Consider the following 25,256-nt stretch of genomic DNA (forward strand, 5'->3'; position numbering starts at 1 on the left):
AAAAGTTTGGAGCAAGACCACCCTAAGGATGCCAGATCTAACATCAGCTTTGAGATTGTGTTTATGCTGCCTTGTTTCCCTCCCACCTTTGTTTGCCTGGTGCATGAGGTTGCTTGTTTCATGGCGTTCCACATATTTTCTAATTACCTTGCAGACTGTTATCAACAAGAATGTTGCTCTCCTTTCTTATTTCCATTCGGAACTATGTGATTGTATATGTTCATTGAAGCCTGCCTCGCCCAGGCCATGGGCACTTAATAACGTCAATGAAAAATCTTCAAGGCTGCCTCTACCATGACACTCACACCTCCACCCCCCCCCCCCCCCATCCCCACCCCCACCCCCGCCCGGAATTTAGGGGCAATACATCCCTGGATTTAAATGGGTTTCTTTTCAGCCTTGACAGACACAAAGGCACTTCTGATACCCGACACTAAATAGCAAGCAACGTTTGTCACCAAACTTCCCTGAAGTGAACGGCCTCCGGGTTATTTTTTTGCTCGAAACAACAGGACTGGTCTTATGTAAAATGTTACACGATCTGGCAGGGAGCCCACGCCCCCAACAGTGTTTCATAAACGCTCACTTTTGGATGGGCGGGCCACAACGAAGGTTGCAGCCCCCTTTCCCTGCTTATACAACCATCGCAGGAGGAGGGAAGGAACCTATAAATTCAACACAGAGCAACCTACGAACAGGCGTCTTGTTGCTGCTTGTCTGGAGTTTGCGTGCTATTTAGCTGTGACTGAAAACAAAATGTACTGCGGTCTGGGTGCCTTGCTTCTGCTTCTCAGCGCTACTTCTTCCTCTGGGACAAGATCTTCTGCAGATGCCGATCGGACAACTCCCCGCTTCTGCCGCTCTCGTGACTGTCCCAAGTACGAGTTAGTGAAGAAATACGACGTAAGTAGAGTCTTAATAAATGCTGATCTACTTTTTTAACGATATTAAATATACTTGGTGGGACTGCTGAGGGAGAGGGGGCGGGGGTTAAAGAGACTGTGTGATATCTTGGGGGGACTGCTGAGGGAGAGGGGGGGGGGGGATAAAGAGACTGTGATATCTTGGGGGGGACTGCTGAGGGAGAGGGGGGAATAAAGAGACTGTGTGATATATTGGGGGGAGTGCTGAGGGAGAGGAGGTGGGATACAGAGCCAGGGCCGGACTGAGAACCAAAACCGGCCCTCGCAAGTGCTCGGCCGGCCCCCTGGGGGTGCGACCGAGCTCTTTGCCAGGGCCGGTTTTCGGCCGATTTTGTTACAGTGCCGATTTTGCAGCTATGCTGCAAAAACGGCCCCCAGGGCCCAAAACCGGCCCCCAGGGCCCAAAACCGGCCCCCACCCTTGCGGCGCACCGGGGGGATTGCTCGGTGCCCGCAATGGCCAGTCCGGGCCTGTACAGAGCCTGTAATATCTTGGTGGGACTGCTGAGGGAGAGGAGGGGGTTATAAAGAGACGGTGTGATATCTTACGGGGACTGCTGCGGGAGAGGAGATAAAGAGGCTGTGTAATGTCTTGGTGGGACTGCTGAGGGACAGCAGGGAAGATAAATATGCTTTGTAAATATCATGGGGGGACTGCTGAGAGAGGGGACAAAAGATAAAGAGACTGTACAGTATCTTGAAGGGACTGTTGAGGGAGAGAAGGGAAGATAAAGAGGCTTTGCAATTTCTTGGCGGGACTGCTGAGGGAGAGGAGGGAAGATAAATACTCCAGGATTGTCTGTGCTAAGTCGTTTTAGAGTGCGTTGTTGATTGCGCTGAGAAAAGTTAATGCTTTAAGGTTTCAATTGGGGACTGGTTGGGGATGACAACAGGGATGACTGACATGAACAGTGGTTCTGTTTTCCACGTAATAATGGGACCTGCGGAAGGAATTTCCTGTCTCCAGCCAAGGAGCAGTGACAATACCGGATGCCCTTCAATAATTAATTGCTGTCTCAGATGTCGGTTCAAAGCTATTCAGTTCCTGCAAGTCAGGTGACGAGAGTTGACCAAAATTACATTGGCAAAGACAAACCAAATGTAAGTCCCGAACTCCGGGAGAGGTCAGTACTTAGGCGAGGTATGAACAATGTCGTCCTAATGGGAAGCCGGAGAGAGCTGAATTATATACAGTGGGGCGCTGGGTCTTTCCCGTAGGGGACTGTGGATCTTCCTTGGGTGACGGGTGTTTAATGCTTCCCCAGAGCTTCCTGTAGAGCATGGGACCACGCAGGGAATAAAGGAGAAACCAGAGAGAACTGGGAGCCATGATCAGTAAATATTGGTCTGGCCCCTGCTATGTTGTAGGGTCTACTTCTGGGTCGGTTGCCTTGCGTGGCCCACAGGGTGCTCTGACCGATGGGCCCAATTCCCACTTGAAGACAACTGAGAACAAACCTAGGGGCATAGTATCAAGGACCGGTGTTAAAATTATCGCCGTTTTATCAGCAGTTTCCTGCCGATAAAACGGCGATAATACGCCCTTGTTAATTCCCATAGAAGCCCATGTTCTGATGTTAACATGGGCTTCTATGGGAATTAACAAGGGCGTATTATCAAGCTCATTATCGCCGTTTTATCGGCAGTTTCCTGCCGATAAAACTGCAATAAAGTTAACACCGGTCCTTGATAATATGCCCCCTAGTTCCTCAGTCCCATGAACCAGTGGAAGATAGCCAAGACAGTGTGTGTCGTGGCCAGAAAATGGGAACCCAGTGCTAACAAAATAGGTGAGTCACTGTGCAGAGATATCGTGTCATCGGAGGAAGAAATGTCACAAACCTATCCACCCTTTACTTGGAAGGGAACAGGTCTATTGTCTAGTCAAAGTTGAGGTACAAACCTCCCTATATGTAGTATTATACAATAAACCTGTTCATATGTAAACTGGACATCTTTTTTTGCCTGACACTGCAAAGCCCCAGCAATGTTTGAGGTGATGCATGAGCTTTCATTTGAAAATAATATCTGCATTTATGAACATTCCGTCTTACCTGACATGCCATGGAACATACATAAGGAATGCAAAGAATACTTTAACAAACTGCACACCTAAGCTATCTTCATAGTTCTGCATCTCACAAAGCATGTGTGATACAGATTAGAACATGCACCGTGGGATATGAGTACTGTTTCCTATCCAAAAGGTTTGTGATCCTGGTCTGCTTTTTATTAGTGCTCTGAAGCAGCCTCTTGAGCTTTACAAAAACAGCTAAGAATTTAGATTTGATCACAAAGGAATATGATAACATCTTTTTAAAGTACGTTTATCTATTCTAAAGTCACATATATCTTTCCCACTTATTAAGCGATAATTCAACTTTTAAAGTGACAGGATTTAAAACCAAGCACGCTTGGACAATATATTTAAGAAAGAGCTATTTTGAATGAGTAAAGGCGTATTAAACATAATGACGTACCTAATACCTTTTGAAGTTATTTCAAGGAAGCAGGGAGAGCCTGGTAGATATCAATGCAAACCAGGGGCGATAAGGTTTCTGTTGTATTCTCTTATCTTGTTTTAGTGTGCTTTCCACTTTAAATAGAACATTCTATATTCACTTATGTCATGATGCAACTTGGTGCTCTGGTGATTCTTTACTGGCAGTTGCTTCCTGGCTTTTGATGGGAACAACAGCTTTTCTCTGTAACTCATAATAAATTACTTTATCTACATTGATGGTATTCTTGGCTGTTCAACTTCCGTTATATCAGTTTCCTTTTGTCCTTGATGTGCCCCACCCCAGTTTGATCCTCTTCAGCTCACAATGCAGTAGGATGGAAGGTATCACCTTCCTTTCAACCTCCAGCAAGTCAGATATGACTTCACTAATAGCCTAGTGCCCAGAAGTGCACTACTGCTTAAAGACTTTGAAAAGGGCTTCGATTCCCTAGATTGGGAATTCCTCTGGGATGTTTTTCAGGCCTAGATTTGTGTCCTATATCAAGTCTTATATACTAATTCTAGAGCTCAGGTGCCTATCAATAGAGTCCTATTGCAGGCTTTTCTAATACAATTAAGTACTAGGCAGAGATGCCCAATGTCCCCCCTTCTGTTCGCCCTGGCCATGAATCCTTTAGCTGCGTGGGTTAAATGTGACGCACAGGTGTAGGGGTTCCAATGGGGGAGGACATGGAAGCTCTCATACATTGCTACCCAAATGATGTCCTGCTTTTTATGGCTTGCCAAGAGAACACAGGGCCACGACTTCTCTAGATGCTGGAGCTAAATGGGCAAGCATTCGGCCTACGACTAAACTGGCCAATTCCCTCCTGATCTCTCTAACTGGAGATGTAGATGCAACAAACTGGCAGACGCAGATACCGTTCTGCAAGAAAAGCTTTCAGTGCTTGGCCATATATATTTCCGTGCTACCTCTCATCATATGGAACCTGAATCGTGTCCCACTGGTTGTCAAGATGTGGAAGGCTCTTGAGAGGTGGGCACTGATCTCTCTCAATATCTTGGGCAGTGTGGCATTTCTAAAAATTATTAAGGTGCAGCCTCGCTTCCTGTACATGCTGCAAAACGTTCCATGCTTGATCCCCATGTGGTGGTTTACTGAGGTGCAAGCCAAAATGCGATCTTACATAGAGGCTCACCAGGTCCGGCATATTGCATATGGGTAGTGCATCCAATCCACCTTTAACGGGGCTTGGCAGCTGAAGACAAAAGGCTATACTACTGGGCCTTGCAATTTGTGGTCCTGAACAATTGGATATAAGGGGGCTGGGTGGATCCTGCTTTTCGCATTGAGTTGGCTTTCCTGGGGAATGTTGACATTATGAATATGCTCAATGGTGCACCGATTCCACACTTATTGCTGGAGCTTTCCAGGGTGGTCTTTCAGGTGTGGAGGCTGGTGGAGGTCGGTGATCCAGGAGATTGGGTGGGACAAGGGGATTACCCTGCAAACCCCTCCAAATGGAGAGGTAGTTGGTTGGGACAGGAAGCATGACTGGAGGGGTTCAGTATTTGGGAACTCAGTGGCATCTCTAGGTTGAGGAATGTATGGCTGGGCTACCACATGCGGTCCTTCTTGGAACACCAGGCAGACTTTAATCTCCACCATTCCCAATTTTATAAACGTTTACAACTCTGTCATGCACTGTCATGCACTGAGGTGTGCAGCGGCAGGGTAGTGGCCACAATCCTCGCGTTCTCTCTGCCGCTGCTGTTTAGGAAGCAGTGGTGTTCAGGTGAGTTCCAGGAGCTACTCGGGTATCAGGAGAGTGACTTGAGAGGTTTGTGCTGTGCGCAAGCTGGGAGAGGGTCCGTGCGTCAGCCCGCACCAACATTTATGAGAGGGGAAGGGGGTGGGGCCCACTCCCATAACACATGGCTGTTGCCTCAGGCAGCCCGGGATATTGACACAGTGCTGTTGAGCGATATGGCCCGCGCAGGCATGGAGAGAAGCCTTGTCATTGGGGGGCATGGTTAACCCACTAAGATGGCGGACGCACTTTAAGATCGCTCCGTGCCCTATCCCTCAATTATCGTGGCCATCCTTTGTAAGCCTTATTCAATTTGCGAAACAAAGTGCAGTGAGCCCTGTCTAAAGTTCGAGAGATTGCAGCGGCACGGAGAAAGCCCTGACGCCTCCAATACATGAGGCGTGGCCTACTGAGGATCGGAGTGTTAGCTACGAGGCGACTGCAGCCCGGATGGCCCAGAGCTACTGAGGGAGACAGCCAGAGAGCAGCTTGTAAACAAGAAGTGAAGACAGGACCCGGTGGCCTGCAGCGAGCAGGGATGCCGCCGAGGGCAGAGTGAGCCCCTGGGAAAGGCCGGGGGCTGTGGACATCAGCGCCACCAGTGGACTGGAGCGTGGAGACCCCGCGGCGTAAGCAGCCCAGACCTGATGTAAGAGGCGGCCTGACTTAGTGACTTGCATAACTAGACCTGAGGCAGCGGCCGGTTACCTGCGAGGGGACCGGGCCTCCGCCCGCCTGAAGCGCCTTAGAGTTCGGAGAAGGACACCGTGAGCGCCAGACAGCTTGCAGGGTCTGAGTGCAGTTGCAGATGAGGTGAGCCGGGCGTAGGAGATCTGAGGAGGCAAGCGTGTCTACTGGGGAAAGCCCGGAGGGGGCTTGGGCCTAGGCCCCCCTCCGCAGCACCAGAGCAGCACTGCGGGGGGTGCTGTGGTGAAGCGGCTGGCTGGGGTCCTTGCATTACACTCTCTGGGGCGTGGCCTGAAGCCGCATATTGCCAGGTAGCACAAGGGTAGCGGCACGATGGTCAGTTCGGGCCTAGGCTGCCTCCCTTCTGTCCATATCTTCCTGCAACCTGAAGAGTGACCAAGTCTCTGTATTGCAGATCACAGGTGCTCCTCTTGCAAACTGAGCAACACGAGTAGGGCACGAGTCACAGATGCTGCTGCTGGAATTCTCCCCATGCCTAATCGGACCCCCCAGGGGTAGGTGGAGAGTGGTCTGCCCCATCCTGCCTGGTCCACGGAGTGAGGGGCATCAACCCTGGGGATCTCTTCACCAGTCCAATTGAACCCAGCGCGGTGGCCCCTAAGAATGGAGACCAACAGAGACTGAACTCCAGGGACTTTCAGAGCTGATCTTCATACAGCCTGGAGAGAGGTACCTGTAGGGTCCTACAGCAGTCTGGACTCAAAGGCACTAAAACTCACAGAACTAGGCCACCAGGCATAGAACCAAGTGTGTATAGAACCGGATCATCATGGCCCTCAGGTGTCAAGGTATAGGGGTCTCAGGCCAGCTCTGCTTGAGGGTGACTCATCGGCACCGGAAGCCTGACATCCTAACCAGGGTGTTGACCTCCCTGTGGACCAGATTCATCTTGCTGAAGGGCAGTGTTAAGTCCCATGAGTCAGGGTGAGCGGCAGCGGCAGTGCTGGGTGGTGCAGCCAGGAGGTGGGTGGCTGACGATCTCCCGTGCAATATATTTTGCAGATTGGTGACCAGGATTGGCCAGGGGGCACTGCGCGGAGAAATCTGCACAAGACTTTCACTCACTGGTGTGGCCGGGCACATCACAGCTCTTGCCCCTTGATGCCTAGCACACAGCAATCGGCCATGAGCTGCCTCTGCTCGACTGTCCCGCAGGGGGGACCCCCCGGGATGACCGAGTGGGAGCATCTTAGAGGGCAACGCTGCCCGCAGACTCACAACAGCTGGATCTCTCATCCAAAATTGACGTACTGGCTGCTGTCGGGAAGATTGGTGCAACACTGATGCAGACGTGTACTTCCCTTGAGACCAGGATCGACAAGGTGGTCTCAGACTTCACGCTTTTGAGGGCCGACCATCAAAAATTATCTGAGCACATACATATGGCTGAGCGCACGCTCTCTGACCTGCAGTCCCAGACTCGCAATCACACAGCGACCCTACAAGTTCTGCAGGATCGTGCCTGCACCCTTGAGGACAAGATTGACGATGCAAAGGGTCGGTCTGTCGCAATAATGTAAGAGTGGTTGACCTTCTGGAGGGGGCAGAGGGAAAAGACCCAGTAGAATACGTGGATAGGTGGCTGAGGGGACTGCTCCCGCCCAGTGTTCTTTCCCCTCAATTTGTGGTAGAGGGGGCACATGGAGTACCAGCCCACCGGCTGCCACCCGAACCAACCACTGGCCCTTTTTATTTAAAGTCCTGGACTTTAGAGACAGAGACACAACATTGATAGGGATTTGGAAAAACTCTGGGGCCAAAATACAAAACGGAACAGTACTCTTCTTTCCGGATTACACCGCCCAAGTGCAGAAAAGACGTGCCTCCCACGGGGCAGTAAGGCAACGATTGCGGGGGCTTGACCTACGATATTCCCTGCTGTTCCCTGCCAGACTTAGGGTGGTAATAGATAGCACCACTCAATTCTTCGACATGCCATCAGATGCATGAGATTGGCTAGAAGGGGCTGTCCTGGCGACATCAACCAGACCACCTGACAACGGATCACCATCCAGACAAGACAGGTGTGTCCGACGGAAAGGAGAGGCGAGGATCCTGACTTTGTCAGTAAAGGCGCCAGATCCAGAACCGGTCCTGATGGAACGACAAGAGACCCTCCAGGTGGCAGCTGCCCTTCAAACTGCAGATTCACCAGCGCCATCCACGGTGTCACCATCCAGGTCCTGTGATGACGTTGATTCCACATTGGCCTGGTCCGGGAGCTCGGGGTCGCCTCGCCCCTCAGATATCACCCATCAAACTATTGTTTAGTACACCCCGGCATAACTCACTTTTCTTCTTGATGCATGGGTGCAACGCATTGGGCTTCTATCAAGTACTCGCCGCGTCCGTGACTCAGCGCGGTTGCATATGAGCTTACCTTGCACGCACACTTGATGGAGATGTCCCCCTTCTTTCAATTAATGTTGCAAGCTGAGGGATAGGCTGGATAGACCACCATTACACGCACCACCCTCAGCAGTTCCATTGCCTGGCTGAAAATTACTTGCCATGTTTCTGTCAAGTCTGTTTGGGTCAACTTCAATTGAAGTTCGCTCTTATGTGGTTACACGACCTAGTTGTTGCTTATTGGTTTGTCCCCTGTTCAGGTTTGGCATTCGCTCATGAGTGGCTGCTTCCCACTCACTCTCGTATCCTGAGGCAATCATGAGTGGATATGCGGATAATCATAGATCACCCACATGACGCAAGTTAACATTATCACCTGGAATGTGAGAGGGATTCACTCCCCCTTACGTAAGTACTCCATATATGCATATTTGCAGCAAAGAGCTGCTGGTATCGCCCTACTGTAGGAGACACATCTGACTCAGCGAGAAGCTGCCAGATAGCGGCATAGATGAAGAGGTCGAGTATACAGCACAAACATCTCTTCCATGGCAAGAAGTGCATCGATTTGGGTGAAGGCGGGGGTCCCCTGGGAGGAAAAGAAGGCTGTGACATGTGCAGGCAGGCGATACATACTCCTTAAGGGCAAGCTAAATGGGTATACTGTTTTACTGGGATTCATATATGTCCCTAACGTAGACGAAAATGCCTTCCTGAGCGACTTATCCAGGGTCCTGTCTCGTGGAGGGACGTTCCCTGGCTCTTAGGATGCGACATCAATGCAGTGCTAGATATCTTCTTAGACCGCCCCTTCTTGTCCCTCATACACGCAGTATCATCAGCCAACACGCAAGTCTTGTGTAAATGGCTGGAGCATTGGTCACTGTCTGACGTTTGGCAGGCGTGTAATCCCGATACACTTATATATCCGTTCTACTAGCCAGTCCACAACCTACATGTGCGGTTAGACCACATCCTGACTGACACTGACTGACACTGACTGACACTGACTGACTGACACTGACTGACACTGACTGACACTGACAGACACTGACTGACATTGACTGACATTGACTGACACTGACTGACTCTGACACTGACTGACTCTGACACTGACTGACTCTAACACTGACTGACTCTGACTGCCTGACACTGACTGACTGATTCTGACACTGACTGACTGACTCTGACACTGACTGACTGACACTGACTGACCCTGAATGACTGACACTGACTGACTCTGACTGACTGACTCTGACTGACACTGACTCACACTGACTCACACTGACTCACACTGACTGACTGACTCACACTGACTGGCTGCACCGACTGACTTACACTGACTGACTGACTGACACTGACTGACTGACTGACTGACAGACACTGACTAACTGACAGACACTGACTGCACCGACTGACTGCACCGACTGACTGACACTGACTGACTCTGACACTGACTGACTCTGACACTGACTGATTCTGACACTGACTGACTACCTGGCACTGACTGCCTGACACTGACTGACACTGACTGACTGACTGACACTGATACTGACTGACTCTGACACTGACTGCCTGACACTGATGTACTGACACTGACTGACTGACACTGACTGACTAACACTGACTAAACATATTTAAACAAAAAATGGGGAGAAGCCTTGTCATGAAGAAGGGGGGAGAGAAGCTCCTGTGTACGCGAGGAAGGTGGGTGGGGACAGGAAAGGGATGAGCTGACTGCAGAAAAGCAGCAGACTGGGAGAGGGAAGGTGGGAGGCAACAGGCTTGCCCCTCACGTATTCCATGAAGTGGAGGGTGTGTGGGGTGTAAAAGGCTGAGGGAGGCTAGCAAAATCGTCCCCGATTTTTGGGGCGTTGGCATTGGCAGGAGAGCGTCCCCAGAACATTACAGGGTTTCTGGAGTGAGAAGGGAGGGTGGGAGCAGTGGCAGGACAATGTGTGCACTGCAAGGAGCAGGAAGGGGGGAATTGCCAAAAAGGGATGCCCAGAAGTATGTGGAGGGGCCTGCATCAATGTTAATCATGGCTGCTTTGGAATGGAGTGATGAAGAATCCCCCGGAGTAGAGGAGGAAACGGGGAGGGCCAGGATGCAAAGGCAGTAAACATGATGGGTAAAGGAACACAGGAAGCCCTGCAATGGACGACAGAAGAGAAGGATGGTACATACACAGTAGACGAGGATGACAACAAGGCAAAGGAGAGTAAAAAGATAAAGATCAAGAAATTGCCACACATGGGGATAACCAAGCCCCTGGGGGCCCATTTAATGCTACAGACCAAAGAAAAGATAAGGGAAGGAGAATATGTGGAGCTGTTCAAGCTCATCCACAGAGAATTGAGGGCAAAAGAGGGGGTCATAGAAAGAGGAAGTACAGTAGTTTAGAAGGCAGAGAGTGCCTACAACGGTAGAGAACTGGACATCGGCCTTTCTGATTTTTACAAGTGTATATTACGAACAATATCCAGAGCGATGCGTATCCTTATTTAAATACATGAATGTCATTCACAGGGCACACATCACGTATGGAAGGTATGCAGGGCGCATTATGACGAGGTGTTCAGGGCACGAATGGCATGGTACACTGAGGCTAAGTGGGGGGAAATTGATACCAACTTATATCACCAGACGATTGGGTCAGTAAAGTTCGACAAGACGGCATATACAGCAAGTGGGTTGCCGGTGGTGTATCGGCCCTTTCAGCCCTACCCCACCAAGGTGTTGGGACTGTAATAAAGGGTCTTGTACTAGAGACTACTGTGAGTTCCGCCATGAATGTTCAAAGTGTTCAGAAAGACATTCCCTCGTACAGTGTTATAAAGTGAGGGAAACGTACTAGGGACACTGGCAGGGCCTTGGAACCAGCAACATAGGGGCTACATGGGACAGCAGGGCAATGCAACTGGCAGGGGGGTGGACACATAGCAATATGGGAAAAGGATTGTACGCCAGGTAATGGTGACCGCATTGTTATGGCACTATCCACACAGACGGGACGCAGTGTTATTGACTGATGATTTTCAGGAGGTGTTTCGTTTGAGTTACACTGGACCTAGGGTCACTAGGAGGGCGGACAATTTGAAATCGTCCACATCACATAAACAAGTTGTGAAGGAGAAATTGGCAAAAGAAGTGCAGGAGGGCAGAATTGGATGGCCCGGTTGAGCAATGGCCCATACCCAACTTGATTGTGTAACCAATTGGAATGGTGCCAAAGAAGGAACAAGGTCAATTCTAGCTCCTACAGCATTAGTCATGGCCGGAAGGAAGCTCGTTAATGATTTTATCGGGGTAGAGGATATGTTGGTGTCATATTCCTTGGTGGATGTGGCCATGACATTGGTGGAACAGATCGGAAGCGGTACACTCATGGCGAAGTGTGACATTGTCAGCCTTCTGGCTGTTACTAGTTCATCAAGATGATTATCAGTTGCTAGGCATACCATGTGAGGAGCAGTGGTATGTTGATAAGGTTTTACCTGTGGGCTCTTCCATATCTTGTGCCATATTTGGGCATTGTAGCTCTGTCCTACAATGTGTTTTTACTAACTGCAAACAGGGAAGAGGACTGTTACGCACAATCTAGAGGATTTTTTTTGTGGTAATGCCCAGTGCTGAGGACTGTCAGCAGCAGTTTACAAGTTTTCAAGAGCTCATGGGCGGCATAGGAGTACTGCTGACTTCAGAGAAAATGGTGGGGCCAGCAATGGTGCTTTCTTTCTCAGGTATTGAGCTTGATTCAGTGTCCATGGAGGGATGCCTCTCAGTTGAAAAGAAGGTAAAAATGTAACTGTTATTGGGCGCAATGCTCAACAAATCAAAGGTGATCATCAAGGGGTTACAGGTCTTGCTGGGGCATTTGAACTTTGCATGAAGAGTAGTCTGGACAGGGGGGATTTTCTGCAAATGTTTAAGCATGTCCTTAGCAGGGTTGTCACTGCCACATCATGACATGCAGCTGTCAGCCGGTACAAGGGAAGACCTATGAATGTCGCGCAGGTTCTTAGATGATTTCGATGGAATTTCAATCATAGCACCCAGAGAATGTGAGTGGGATGTTCAGATGTACTTGAATGCATCTGAGGGTATAGGCTTTGGCCTTTACGGGCAAGGCAGAGCATGTGCAAAGCAGGATTCATACAAAATATTGAGTTAGAAATGTCGACTAACACAAATATCGAGTTGTAAATATCGGGACAGAAACATCGACAGTAAGAATATCGTGGTCAAGAATATCGATTTCAAGGTAAGAAATATTGTTTTTAAAAATATAGAAGTAATTAATATCGTTTTAAAAAATGCAGCTGTTTAAAATAGCGATTTTTTTAATTAGTGTTATATATTTTAGTATATATTTTAAATATATTACTTTTTTTGTATAAGTATTGTTTTTGTTTTTTAATATATGTTAAATTTTTAGTAGTTATCAATTTTATTTCAATTACATTTTGCATTTTTTAGTTCCGTTGCAGGTTGTGTGTTTATAGGGGAATAGGGTGGGAAGTATTTTAATTATAATAAATTATTGATTCTTTTTTATTTATTGATATTTATTTAATTGAGATTTTATAGTGTTAATTGTGTGAACTAATTTATTATTTAAATATTAATTGGTTGTCAATTAATTATTCGGTAAATAGTTATGGTAATTGTGTCATTTTTTAGGTGCGGGTTGTGGGGTTTTTGGGGTAAAGGGTGGTGAGTAATTTATTTTTAATTAATGAATAATTAGTTGTTAATTAAAATTAATGAATTGAAAATTAAATAAATGAAATTGTGCAAATAATTTTAGGTGCGGGTTGTGGGGTTTATAGGGGTAAAGGGTGGGAAGTAATTTATGTTTAATTAATAATTGATCATTAATGGTAATTTATTGATATTTAATTCAGGTAATTGTATATTTTTGTGTGGGGGTTTTAGTTTTATAGGGGTAAAGGGTGGGGAGTAAGTTAATTTTACTTTATAATTAATTGTTAAATACTATTCTTTTTTTATTGAAAATACATTTTAATTGTGTAATTAATGTATTAACAATTTAATTTTAACTGTGGTTTGTGGGGATTACATTGGTAAAGTTTGGAAAGGTAATAAATTTTTATGAGTCTAATTGATAATTAATTATGGAGGTACATTTAAAAAAAATATAGATGTGGGTTGTGAATTGTGTGGTGTTACAGGGTAGGAAATGGAAAAAATAAATGTATGTAATAATGTTTTTGTTTCTAAATCATTTCTAATTAAAAATATTTATTTGTTTGAGAATTATTTTAAATTGTATTTAATATAATATTTGTAGGTATTTGTCATATGTATTTAACATTATATGTTTTTATTTTTACAGTTTTTAATATTAAATATATTTGTATTTTATTTGGTTACATATTTATATATTTTTTATCTTTTTTTTAAAATTGTTAATATTTTGTTAGTTGTTACATTTTGAACTGACTGGAGTGGGAATATTAGTTTTTACCCCTCCGCAATCCAAAACTTTCCCTACTGTTTCACTAACTGGAGTGGGAATAGTAAATGTTATCCTGCCACTATCCTACACGTTCCTTACTGTTGCACTCACTGGAGTGGGAATAGTAATTTTTACCCCTCCGCTATCCAACACTTTCTCTACTGTTACACTTAGGGGCCGATTTTGATCTCGCTCAGAAGGTCCCCGAACGCGATCCGGCCGTAAAAAGTACGAGCCGTACGCGTGTTCTCCGCCTGACTCGTACAGCTGAGTGAGAAAGTACGATGCGAGAAACGCAAAATCACCGACCGAATCGTTTCCAGGTCCGGACCGCTCTGTACACCTCGTCCGTAAGCAAACCGTGCCGTGCAATGGAGGCGAATTCTGACCGAGCCAGTACGATGTACACGTCAGACAGCCGGAGCAAGCTGAAGTTTCTGGCTCGCAAAACGTCCGGGAAGCTGCCTTTGGGGTTCCGGACCCCCGTCACCCACAGCCTTCCGACTTGGACACTGGGGGAGACCCAAGGGTCTTCCCAACACAGGCATGTACGGTGAGGATGGCACCGACGCATACCCAATGTAGGGTAGCGCCCTTGTGCAAGACGTACCCATTCAGTCAATGGGAGCCCATGTACGCGTCGTACGACCGGCTCCCATTGACTTCTATGGGAGTTCAACCGAACCGAGTTCGGCAGCATGCGGCCGCATTGTACTCGCTCGGTCGGACTGCAAGAGTCTGTCTCGGTCGGAAAACACTCCGGATCCTGCTTGGTCAGAGAGCTTTCCGACCCAGATCGGAATCGACCCCTTAGTGGAGAGGGAATAGAAATTTGAACCCTCTGCTATTCAACAGTTTCCTTACTGTTGCACTCATTGGAGTGGGAAAAGTAATTTTTACCCCTCCAGTATCCAACACTTTCTCTACTGTTGCACTCACTGGAGTCGGAATAGTAATTTTTACCCTCCTCTATCCAGCACTTTCCCTACTATTGCACTCACTGGAGAGAATAGTAATTTTTACCCCTCCAATATTCAACACTTTCCCTCCTGTTGCACTCTTTAGAGTGGGAATAGCAATTTTTACCGTTTTGATATCCCACACTTTGCCTACTGTTGCACTGACTAGAGTGAGAAGTGTGGCTCACTGGTTAGAGGTGGCAGACCCGTAAGCAGAGAACGGCCCGGGACCAGGGTTCGATTCCCGACGCGGCAGGGTCGTGGACCAGGGTCAGCGGACTCGATAATTCTCGCCTCGGTGCCTACTCTAGTCAGAAACCACACTCGGCAACTCTGGGCATCAGCTTGCCTCATCTTCACAACGGCCCCCCCAGACCGCCGGGGATGCTTGGTCGCACCTTAGAGATACCCATCAGGGACCATCTCTCAGGGTGAGCCAGGACGGGTTCCCCAGCGGTCGAAGCGTGGAGATACTCATTCGGGAGTCGATTCCTAGCACTATATAAACCCACAATTAAATTAAATTAAGTTTAAAGATTTTTAAATAGTTTGTTTTAATTTTTAATAGATTGTTTTTTATTAGATTTGTTATTAGATTGTATGTTATTGTTATACAGATATATAATGTTAATTTTTATATAATTGTAACATTATAAAATAAATTTCAATTAATATTTTAATTGTTTTAAAGCAAATATCTATTAATTATTATGTATGTGTGAACTTCTTTTAATTTAGTTTATTTGTTATCTGTTAAAATGTATGTTAAATCTAATTTTTTTTAAATTAATTTTATTATTTAACATTTATTATTTGATTTTATATATGTATATGTATATATATATATATATATATATATATATATATATATATATATATATATATATAATCGATATTTTGTACAACTACATTTTTGACATCAATATTTTGTGGTCGATGTTTAGTCAGTGAGCCATGCGGACAATGGCCAGTGGCCTGAAAGCACGCGATAGAAGCATTGCTTTCCTGGAATTTTTTCCTCTAGGGTTAGGCTTGATGGTATAGGGACAGGAGCTTGATGGTGGTATTCAGAGTAGATAATATATCAGTGGTGTATGTAGTGAACAGGCAGTCAGCAATAGATGAACAGGTACTTAAACTGCTGCACGTCGTCGTATTCTGTCGTTTGAGACATGATGTGGCCTTTAAGGCTAAGCACGTGTCAGGCATGTAAAATGACATTGGAGATGCTTTGTCTCGTTCACAGTGGGAGAGATTGCATGAGCAGGCCACGGAAGTAGACAAAGTCAAGACAATGGTCCCACACACACATGTGGAGCATAGGATGCTATAGTTGGTGGTTGGGTCGCTAGCCATATCCACCAGGAAAGCATATGCTTTGGCCTGGAAGTAATGTGAGGCAAGAGTGGCCAAGCGGAGGACAGAACTGTGGGGACAGGGAAGAGGATGTAGTTCAGTACATCCTCAAGCTGAATGACAGGAATCTCTTGGGGGTCACAATGGCTGGAATTACTTTTATGGGGATACACACCCACGGCTGGGGGCCTGGGTAGGAGAATGTTAGAGGTATGGTATAGGGAGAGGTGTCGGCGGCCTCGGCTGCTAAAGCCTTTGTCAAGGAAGTTGCTTGGTAAAATAATAGCGATATTGCCAGAAATATGCAGGGACAAGAGAGAATGGGTGTTTTTTTCGACTTTAATATCCCGGATGCTTTTTAGGGATTTTCGGGTCTCGAAGCAGCCGTGTAGGAAGGGAATCCTGTGCCTGGAGTGGAGAGATGTGTTGCACGTGATCCTAGGGTTCAAACTGTATGTTCGACAATCCAAGGCAGATCAAAGGGCCCTGGGAAAGACAGTGCAACTCCTGGTTTTCTCTGCCATGGATGTGTGCTCAGTGCAGTGGGGAGCAGAAAGGAGGGTAGTGAGTGGGTCAAGAAAGGGGCAGTTGTTTTTCTTGTACATAGGGCAGAGGTGAATGCTCATCAGTTGCTTTGGGTCATGCAAAAGGATTTGGCAAGAATCTAGGGGAAAATTACTTGGTGGTTTGAAAGTGCCTTGCCCTGTTAAAGGATATGAAGAGGGACATGTTGGACATTAGGAGGCAGTGGCCCGAACACTAGGGGGGGCAGCAAAGCCCAGTGCTATCAACAAAGACCGAAGAAAGATCAACAGGGATGAGAGTTTTTTTTTGCAGAGAGGAAAGGTTGGTCTGGGTGGACCATTCTGAGCAGAGATTCCATGCACCATATTGTTTCAGAGGAGATGAGGTTAATTTATCAGTGTATAAAATGGAGCTCTACCTGGTTCAGATCAGAGAAGCACTTGAGGCAGCACTGTCGGGGAGTGAAGCAAAGGGAGGTTCCTGGGAGTGGGGTGATGGGGGGGTCACAAAAGGAGAGGTAGGGGATAGGCCTTTTCTGAGTGGTGGTAGGCAGTTTCACTTGCCATGGTTATACATTAAGATGATGATGATGGTGAACTTAGGGGAAGCAGGACAATTAGGGAGTGGTAATCAAGCTAAACCTGGAGGAGCAAAGGTAAAGTTAAGAGTTAAAATACGTAGATATTTACATGATAATAGATGTAGATTAAAGTGTTTATCGATGTAAAGGTTGACAGTTCAATTTCACTGGATAAGTTACAGTTGCAAGATAAGGATATTAAAGGGAGTGAACAACGTAGGTGTGGGGGTAGGGAAGGTTAGGCGAAATAATGTATTGTGAGATCTAGCTATAAAGGGCTAGAGTAAAATTATTGCAATGTGTACCTGTCTTCAATAAAGCTGCCTTTTTCACACTAAAAGCGAGTATGTGGTTTGTGCTGTCCCTTTTAGCCCAAAGCCTTTCATTGCTGTCAAGTTAATGGGGTGCACAATGCCTGCGTGAAGACAATTGTACAGTGGCAGAGTTCTTCCACAGGACAGCAAGAAAGGCAAGGAAGTATTCTGTGATGCAGCATGGCACCTCTGTTCTGCCTGTCCACTCTTTGAAAAATGGTGAATACACCTCCGAAACGTAGCTGGGCTAGTAGATGCCATGATATAAAGATGTCCCGCATCTCACTCCTAACTGCCAGTCCATATCTTCCTGCAACCTGAAGAGTGACCAAGTATCTGTATTGCAGATCACAGGTGCTCCTCTTGCAAACTGAGCAACACGAGTAGGACACGAGTCACAGATGCTGCTGCTACAATTCTCCCCATGCCTAATCGGACCCCCCAGGGGTAGGTGGAGAGTGGTCTGCCCCATCCTGCCTGGTCCACGGAGTGGGGGGGCATCAACCCTGGGGATCTCTTCACCAGTCCAATTGAACCCAGCGCGGTGGCCCCTAAGAATGGAGGCCAACAGAGACTAAACTCCAGGGACTTTCAGAGCTGATCTTCATACAGCCTGGAGAGAGGTACCTGGAGGGCCCTACAGCAGTCTGGAGTCAGAGGCACTGAAACTCACAGAACTAGGCCACCAGGCATAGAACCAAGTGTGTATAGAACCTGATCGTCATGGCCCTCAGGTGTCAAGGTATAGGGTCTCAGGCCAGCTCTGCTTGAGGGTGGCTCATCGGCACCGGAAGCCTGACATCCTAACTGGGGTGTTGACCTCCCTGTGGACCAGATTCATCTTGCTGAAGGGCAGTGTAAAGTCCCATGTGTCAGGGTGAGCGGCAGCGGCGGTACTGGGTGGTGCAGCCAGGAGGTGGGTGGCTGACGATCTCCCGTGCAATATATTTTGCAGATTGGTGACTAGGATTGGCCAGGGGGCACTACGCGGAGAAACCTGCACAAGACTTTCACTCACCGGTGTGGCCGGGCACATCACAGCTCTTGCCCCTTGATGCCTAGCACACAGCAATCGGCCATGGGCTGCCTCCGCTCGACTGTTCCGCAGGGGGGACCCCCCGGGGTGACGGAGTGGGGCCATCTTACAGGGCAACGCTGCCCGCAGACTCACAACAGCTGGATCTCTCATCCAAAATTGACGTACTGGCTGCTGTCGAGAAGATTGGTGCGACACTGATGCAGACGTGTACTTCCCTTGAGACCAGGATCGACAAGGTGGTCTCAGACTTCACACTTTTGAGGGCCGACCATCAAAAATTATCTGAGCACATACATATGGCTGAGCACACGCTCTCTGACCTGCAGTCCCAGGCTCGCAATCACACAGCGACCCTACAAGATCTGCAGGATCATGCCTGCACCCTTGTGGACAAGATTGACGATGCAAAGGGTCGGTCTGTCGCAATAATGTACGAGTGGTTGACCTTCTGGAGGGAGAAGAGGGAAAAGACCCAGTAGAATACGTGAATAGGTGGCTGAAGGGACTGCTCCCGTCCAGTGTTCTTTCCCCTCAATTTGTGGTAGAGCGGGCACATAGAGTACCAGCCCACCGGCTGCCACCCGAACCAACCATTGGCCCTTTTTATTTAAGGTCCTGGACTTTAGAGACAGAGACACAACATTGGTAGGGATTTGGAAAACCTCTGGGGCCAAAATACAAAACGTAACAGTACTCTTCTTTCCGGATTACACCGCCCAAGTGCAGAAAAGACGTGCCTCCCACGGGGCAGTAAGGCAACGAATGCGGGGGCTTGACCTACGATATTCCCTGCTGTTCCCTGCCAGACAATTCTTCGACATGCCATCAGATGCATGAGATTGGCTAGAAGGGGCTGTCCTGGAGACATCAACCAGACCACCTGACAACGGATCACCATCCAGACAAGACAGGTGTTTCCGACGGAAAGGAGAGGCGAGGATCCCGACTTTGTCAGTAAAGGCGCCAGATCCAGAACCGGTCCTGACGGAACGACAAGAGACCCTCCAGGTGGCAGCTGCCCTTCAAACTGCAGATTCGCCAGCGCCATCCACGGTGTCACCATCCAGGTCCTGTGATGACGTTGATTCCACATTGGCCTGGTCCAGGGGCTCGGGGTCGCCTCGCCCCTCAGATATCACCCCTCAAACTATTGTTTAGTACACTCCGGCATAACTCACTTTTCTTCATGATGCATGGGTGCAACGCATTGGGCTTCTATCAAGTACTCGCCGCGTCCGTGACTCAGCGCGGTTGCATATGAGCTTACCTTGCACGCACACTTGATGGAGATGTCCCCCTTCTTTCAATTATTGTCTCAAGCTGAGGGATAGGCTGGATAGACCACCATTACATGCACCACCCTCAGCAGTTCCATTGCCTGGCTGAAAATTAGTTGCCATGTTTCTGTCAAGTCTGTTTGGGTCAACCTCAATTGAAGTTCGCACTTATGTGGTTACATGACCTAGTTGTTGTTATTGGTTTGCCCCCTGTTCAGGTTTGGCATTTGCTCATGAGTGGCTGCTTCCCCCCTCACTCTCGTATCCTGAGGCAATCATGAGTGGATATGCGGATAATCATAGATCACCCACATGACGCAAGTTAACATTATCACCTGGAATGTGAGAGGGATTCACTCCCCCTTACGTAAGTACTCCATATATTCATATTTGCAGCAAAGAGCTGCTGGTATCGCCCTACTGCAGGAGACACATCTGACTCAGCGAGAAGCTGCCAGATAGCGGCATAGATGAAGAGGTCGAGTATACAGCACAAACATCTCTTCCATGGCAAGAAGTGCATTGATTTGGGTGAGGGCGGGGGTCCCCTGGGAGGAAAAAGAGGCTGTGACATATGCAGGCGGGCGATACATTCTCCTTAAGGGCAAGCTAAATGGGTATCCTGTTTTACTGGGATTCATATATGTCCCTAACGTAGACGAAAATGCCTTCAAGAGCGACTTATCTAGGGTCCTGTCTCGTGGAGGGACGTTCCCTGGCTCTTAGGATGCGACATCAATGCGGTGCTAGATGTCTTCTTAGACCGCTCCTTCTTGTCCCTCATACACACAGTATCATCAGCCAACACGCAAGTCTTGTGTAAATGGCTGGAGCATTGGTCACTGTATGAAGTTTGGCAGGCGTGTAATCCCGATACACTTATATATTCGTTCTACTAGCCAGTCCACAACCTGCATGTACGGTTAGACCACATCCTGACTGACACTGACTGACTGACACTGACTGACGCTGACAGACACTGACAGACACTGACAGACACTGACAGACACTGACTGACACTGACTGACTCTGACTGACTGACACTGACTGACTCTGACACTGACGACTCTGACACTGACTGCCTGACACTGACTGACTGACACTGACTGATACTGACTGACTGATTCTGACTGACTGACTCTGACTGACTGACTCTGACTGACTGACACTGACTGACTGACACTGACTGACACTGACTGACTGACTGACTGACTGATATTGACTGACTGCACCGACTGACTGACACTGACTGACTGACTGACACTGACTGACTGACAGTTACTGACTGCACCGACTCACTGCCCTGCATCCTGACTGACACTGACTGACTGACACTGATTGACACTGACACTGACAGACACTGACTGACAGACACTGACACTGACTGACTCTGACACTGACTGACTCTAACACTGACTGTCTCTGACTGCCTGACACTGTCTGACTGATTCTGACACTGACTGACTGATTCTGACACTGACTGACTCTGACACTGACTGACTGACACTGACTGACACTGACTGACTGACACTGACTGACTGACACTGACTGACTGACTCTGACTGACTGACACTGACTGACTCTGACTGACACTGACTGGCTGACACTGACTGACACTGGCTGACACTGACTGACTGACTGACACTGACTGACTGCACCGATTGACTGACACTGACTGACTGACTGACTGACAGACACTGACTGATTGACAGACACTGACTGCACCGACTGACTGCACCCACTGACTGACACTGACTGACTCTGACACTGACTGATTCTGACACTGACTGACTACCTGACACTGACTTCCTGACACTGACTGACACTGACTGACTGACTCTGACACTGACTGACTCTGACACTGACTGACTCTGACACTGACTGACTGACACTGACTGACTGCACCGACTGACTGACACTGACTGACAATGAATGACTGACAATTACTGACTGACACTGACTGACTGACTAACACTGACTGACTGACACTGACTGACTGACTGCCACCGACTGACTGACACTGACTGACTGACAATGAATGACAATGACTGACTGACACTGACTGACTGACACTGACTGATAATGACTGACTGACACTGACTGACTGACACTGACTAACATTAGGTCACACCTTTCATTAAGTTAAAGCCATTTGCTTTGCTATATAATACCATTAGCAAAGCAAATGACTGACACTGACTGACTGCACCGACTGACTGACGCTGACTGACTGACTGACACTGACTGACACTGACTGACTCTGACTCTGACTGACTGACACTGACTGACACTGACTAACTGACACTGACTGACTGACACTGACTGACACCGACTGACTGCACCGACTGATTGACACTGACTGACAATGACTGACTGACAATGACTGACTCACACTGACTGACACTGACTGACTGACACTGACTGACTGACACCGACTGACTGACACTGACTGACTGACACTGACTGACAACGACTGTCTGACAATGAATGACAATGACTAACTGACACTGACTGACTGACACTGACTGATACTGACTGACTGACACGGACTGACACTGACTGACTGACACTGACTAACATTAGGTCACACCTTTCATTAAGTTACAGCCATTTGCTTTGCTATACAATACCATTAGCAAAGCAAATGGCTTTAACTTAATCAAAGGCGAGACCTATTGCATTTTCAATGCTTGTTTCATTAGCGGTAGAACCTCTGGCAATGTGTGTCCGGGCCCGGGTAGACACGGGGAGTCCTCTCGGGGACGGCACGCATATAATTTTCTTGTATGCTGATGACATACTACTATATATCAGAGACTTCCACTCCATCCTCCCATCATTAGATCTGACATTGTCAACATTAGCCTATGTGTCGGGCTTGCGGGTTAATGCCTCAAAGTCTATTCTGTTTTCTTTAACAGAGAATACGACAGATCCTGGCTACATGCTAAGTGGTGAGCCGCTGTCATGCTGCACCGGCACTTTTCACTACCTGGGTATTCGTAACTATCGTCAAAAAGCAGATCTGCTAGATGGTAATATTACCAGAGCTGTGACTGCCATCTGATCTCAGATCTCATTCTGGGGGACATTGCTGTTATCCATCTCTGGGAGAATTGCACTTGTTAAAGTAGTGATCCTTTCCCAGCTCCGCTATTATTTTACAAACCTGCGCCTTTACTTGCCTCCAGCCTTTTTTAACAAGCTAGAAAGAACAGTCAGAGATTATATCTGGGGAGCCTCCAGGCACAGAGTCTCTATTAATAAGCTCTACATGACCATCTGGCAGGGCGACCTGGCCGCTCCCAATTTTGAGCACTATTAACTAGCGGCCCAGGAGCAGTGGATTTCCAGGTGGTTGGCCTCCTACCCCCTTGCGGACATGACCACTACGGTGCCCCCGATTTCGCACCTTGCCCTTCGGCACATGTTTCACCCATGCGCGCAACCCAAATACATGGGCCCCAAGTTGCTTACAGTAGCTTATAAATACTATCGTAGATGCCTGTTAATTACCCGCATCACAAAACCCGATGCCCCTGCTATTTCCCTACTGGGTACCCCCATGGGGCAGCGAATCACCTCGGCAGGGGAACTGAGAGGATGGGACACAGTTAGCATTCAAGATATTGGAGATCTGTTCCGGATGGGTCCCTGATTCCGCACCATGCCGAGCTGGTGGAGGGGGAGAGTGTCCCTTCGGGGAGCTTTCTCATACACCATTCACTTATAGTCTCTTTATCTTCCAAGTGGGACTTTCTAACCACAGAGCGTCCTTTACACCACACAATCCAATACCCACACGTCATGGGACACGGGTGCCACCTGGTTCAATGGTTCACCGCGGCACTCCGACAGCATACTGTAATCTTGCTAAGCCCCTTGCTTTCACTCAGGGAGGGGGATCTGGGATGGGTATTCACATAAGCAGAATGACTGGCCGCCCTGAAGGGCCCCACTCATGTTCCCCGTAACCAAAGGCTTCGTCAGATACAGTTTTTCATACTCCACCGGGCTTACCTTACCCGGCCAAAATAAATAGATATTTTCATCATGCAGACTCTAATTTCCCCAGGTGGCACATAACCAATGCAGACATTTTGCAAATGCTATGGCTGTGCCCAGAGTTCACTACATACTGGCAAGAGCTGACCATTGCTTTATCGCATTGCACAGGCGGGACGCACCTTTTAGTTGGAAGGACCATATCCTGCACCTGTTTAAAAGAGAGAGGAAATACAGGGTCACTTCCTGCTTCCTGGACCTAGGCCTAGTTATAGCCAAATGCCTAATCACAAAGCAATGGAAGGCACCGGGCGCCCCACACGTAACAACAGCATGGCGCTACTCCCTACTCAATTCGGCCAAGGGGGAGAGCGTTGCCCTACACAGAGTGGACCTGTTGGGACTCTGCAAATTCCCGTTTGCCATAGAATGGGAGACCGTATTATTGGAGTTGCGAGGGATGGACGGGTCGGTGGGGGCCTCCTCATTAGAGATGGAAGGCACCACTGAAACAGGGACGTAGTTTGGAAGGATTACTCTGACAGCCAGCCCTAAGAAGTGCAGCTACGACGACATCTCTCTAGATCAACAGTTGGGCAGATACAGGCATAAGAAGGCTTCATTACACACAGCTTGCACCTGTGGACTGGTATGGAGGACAGGGAGCAGAAGCGTTTAACTCACAGCTACCCCCTCCCTCCTTAGATTTGCTTTGTCCTCATTTGGTTGATAACCACTTCCATAGTTCATGTTTGTAGCATAGTCATTGCAGAGAATATGAAGTCCTGTGTGGCATTACACATACCAAGAAAGAGAAGCTTCGCAAGAGCGTCATGCTGAGTAATACCCCTCTTAGCATATGTACCTAAGAATTGTTCATGCAACACTTGATATGCTTTGAAACATATGATGTAACTGTAATGCATGCGTTTCTGACGTTCAATTGATAAGCAAATGTAAAACTATGCAAAATGTTAATAAACATATTTAAACAAAAAATGGGGAGAAGCCTTGTCATGAAGAAGGGGGGAGAGAAGCTCCTGTGTACGCGAGGAAGGTGGGTGGGGACAGGAAAGGGATGAGCTGACTGCAGAAAAGCAGCAGACTGGGAGAGGGAAGGTGGGAGGCAACAGGCTTGCCCTCACGTATTCCATGAAGTGGAGGGTGTGTGGGGTGTAAAAGGCTGAGGGAGGCTAGCAAAATCGTCCCCGGATGTTTTTGGCGTTGGCGTTGGCAGGAGAGCGTCCCCAGAGCATTACAGGGTTTCTGGAGTGAGAAGGGAGGGTGGGAGCAGTGGCAGGACAATGTGTGCACTGCAAGGAGCAGGAAGGGGGAATTGCCAAAAAGGGATGCCCAGAAGTATGTGGAGGGGCCTGCATCCATGTTAATCGTGGCTGCTTTGGAATGGAGTGATGAAGAATCCCCCGGAGTAGAGGAGGAAACGGGAAGCCTAGGGAGGGTGGGG

General features: G+C 47.9%; 1 protein-coding gene across 1 annotated transcript in view; it reads left to right on the forward strand.

Moving 5' to 3' along the window:
• The first annotated feature begins 633 nt into the window (after nucleotides 1-633).
• LOC144763391 (heme-binding protein 2-like) overlaps nucleotides 634-25,256 on the forward strand; it is a 56,054-nt gene continuing 31,431 nt past the window's right edge. The window contains exon 1 of the mRNA XM_078648960.1: nucleotides 634-903. Within this exon, the coding sequence (XP_078505086.1) occupies nucleotides 757-903 (147 nt within the window). The 5' untranslated portion in view covers nucleotides 634-756. The remainder of the gene's footprint in view (nucleotides 904-25,256) is intronic.

The sequence above is a fragment of the Lissotriton helveticus genome, chromosome 6 (assembly GCF_964261635.1).
Source record: "Lissotriton helveticus chromosome 6, aLisHel1.1, whole genome shotgun sequence".
NCBI classification, from domain to species: domain Eukaryota; kingdom Metazoa; phylum Chordata; class Amphibia; order Caudata; family Salamandridae; genus Lissotriton; species Lissotriton helveticus.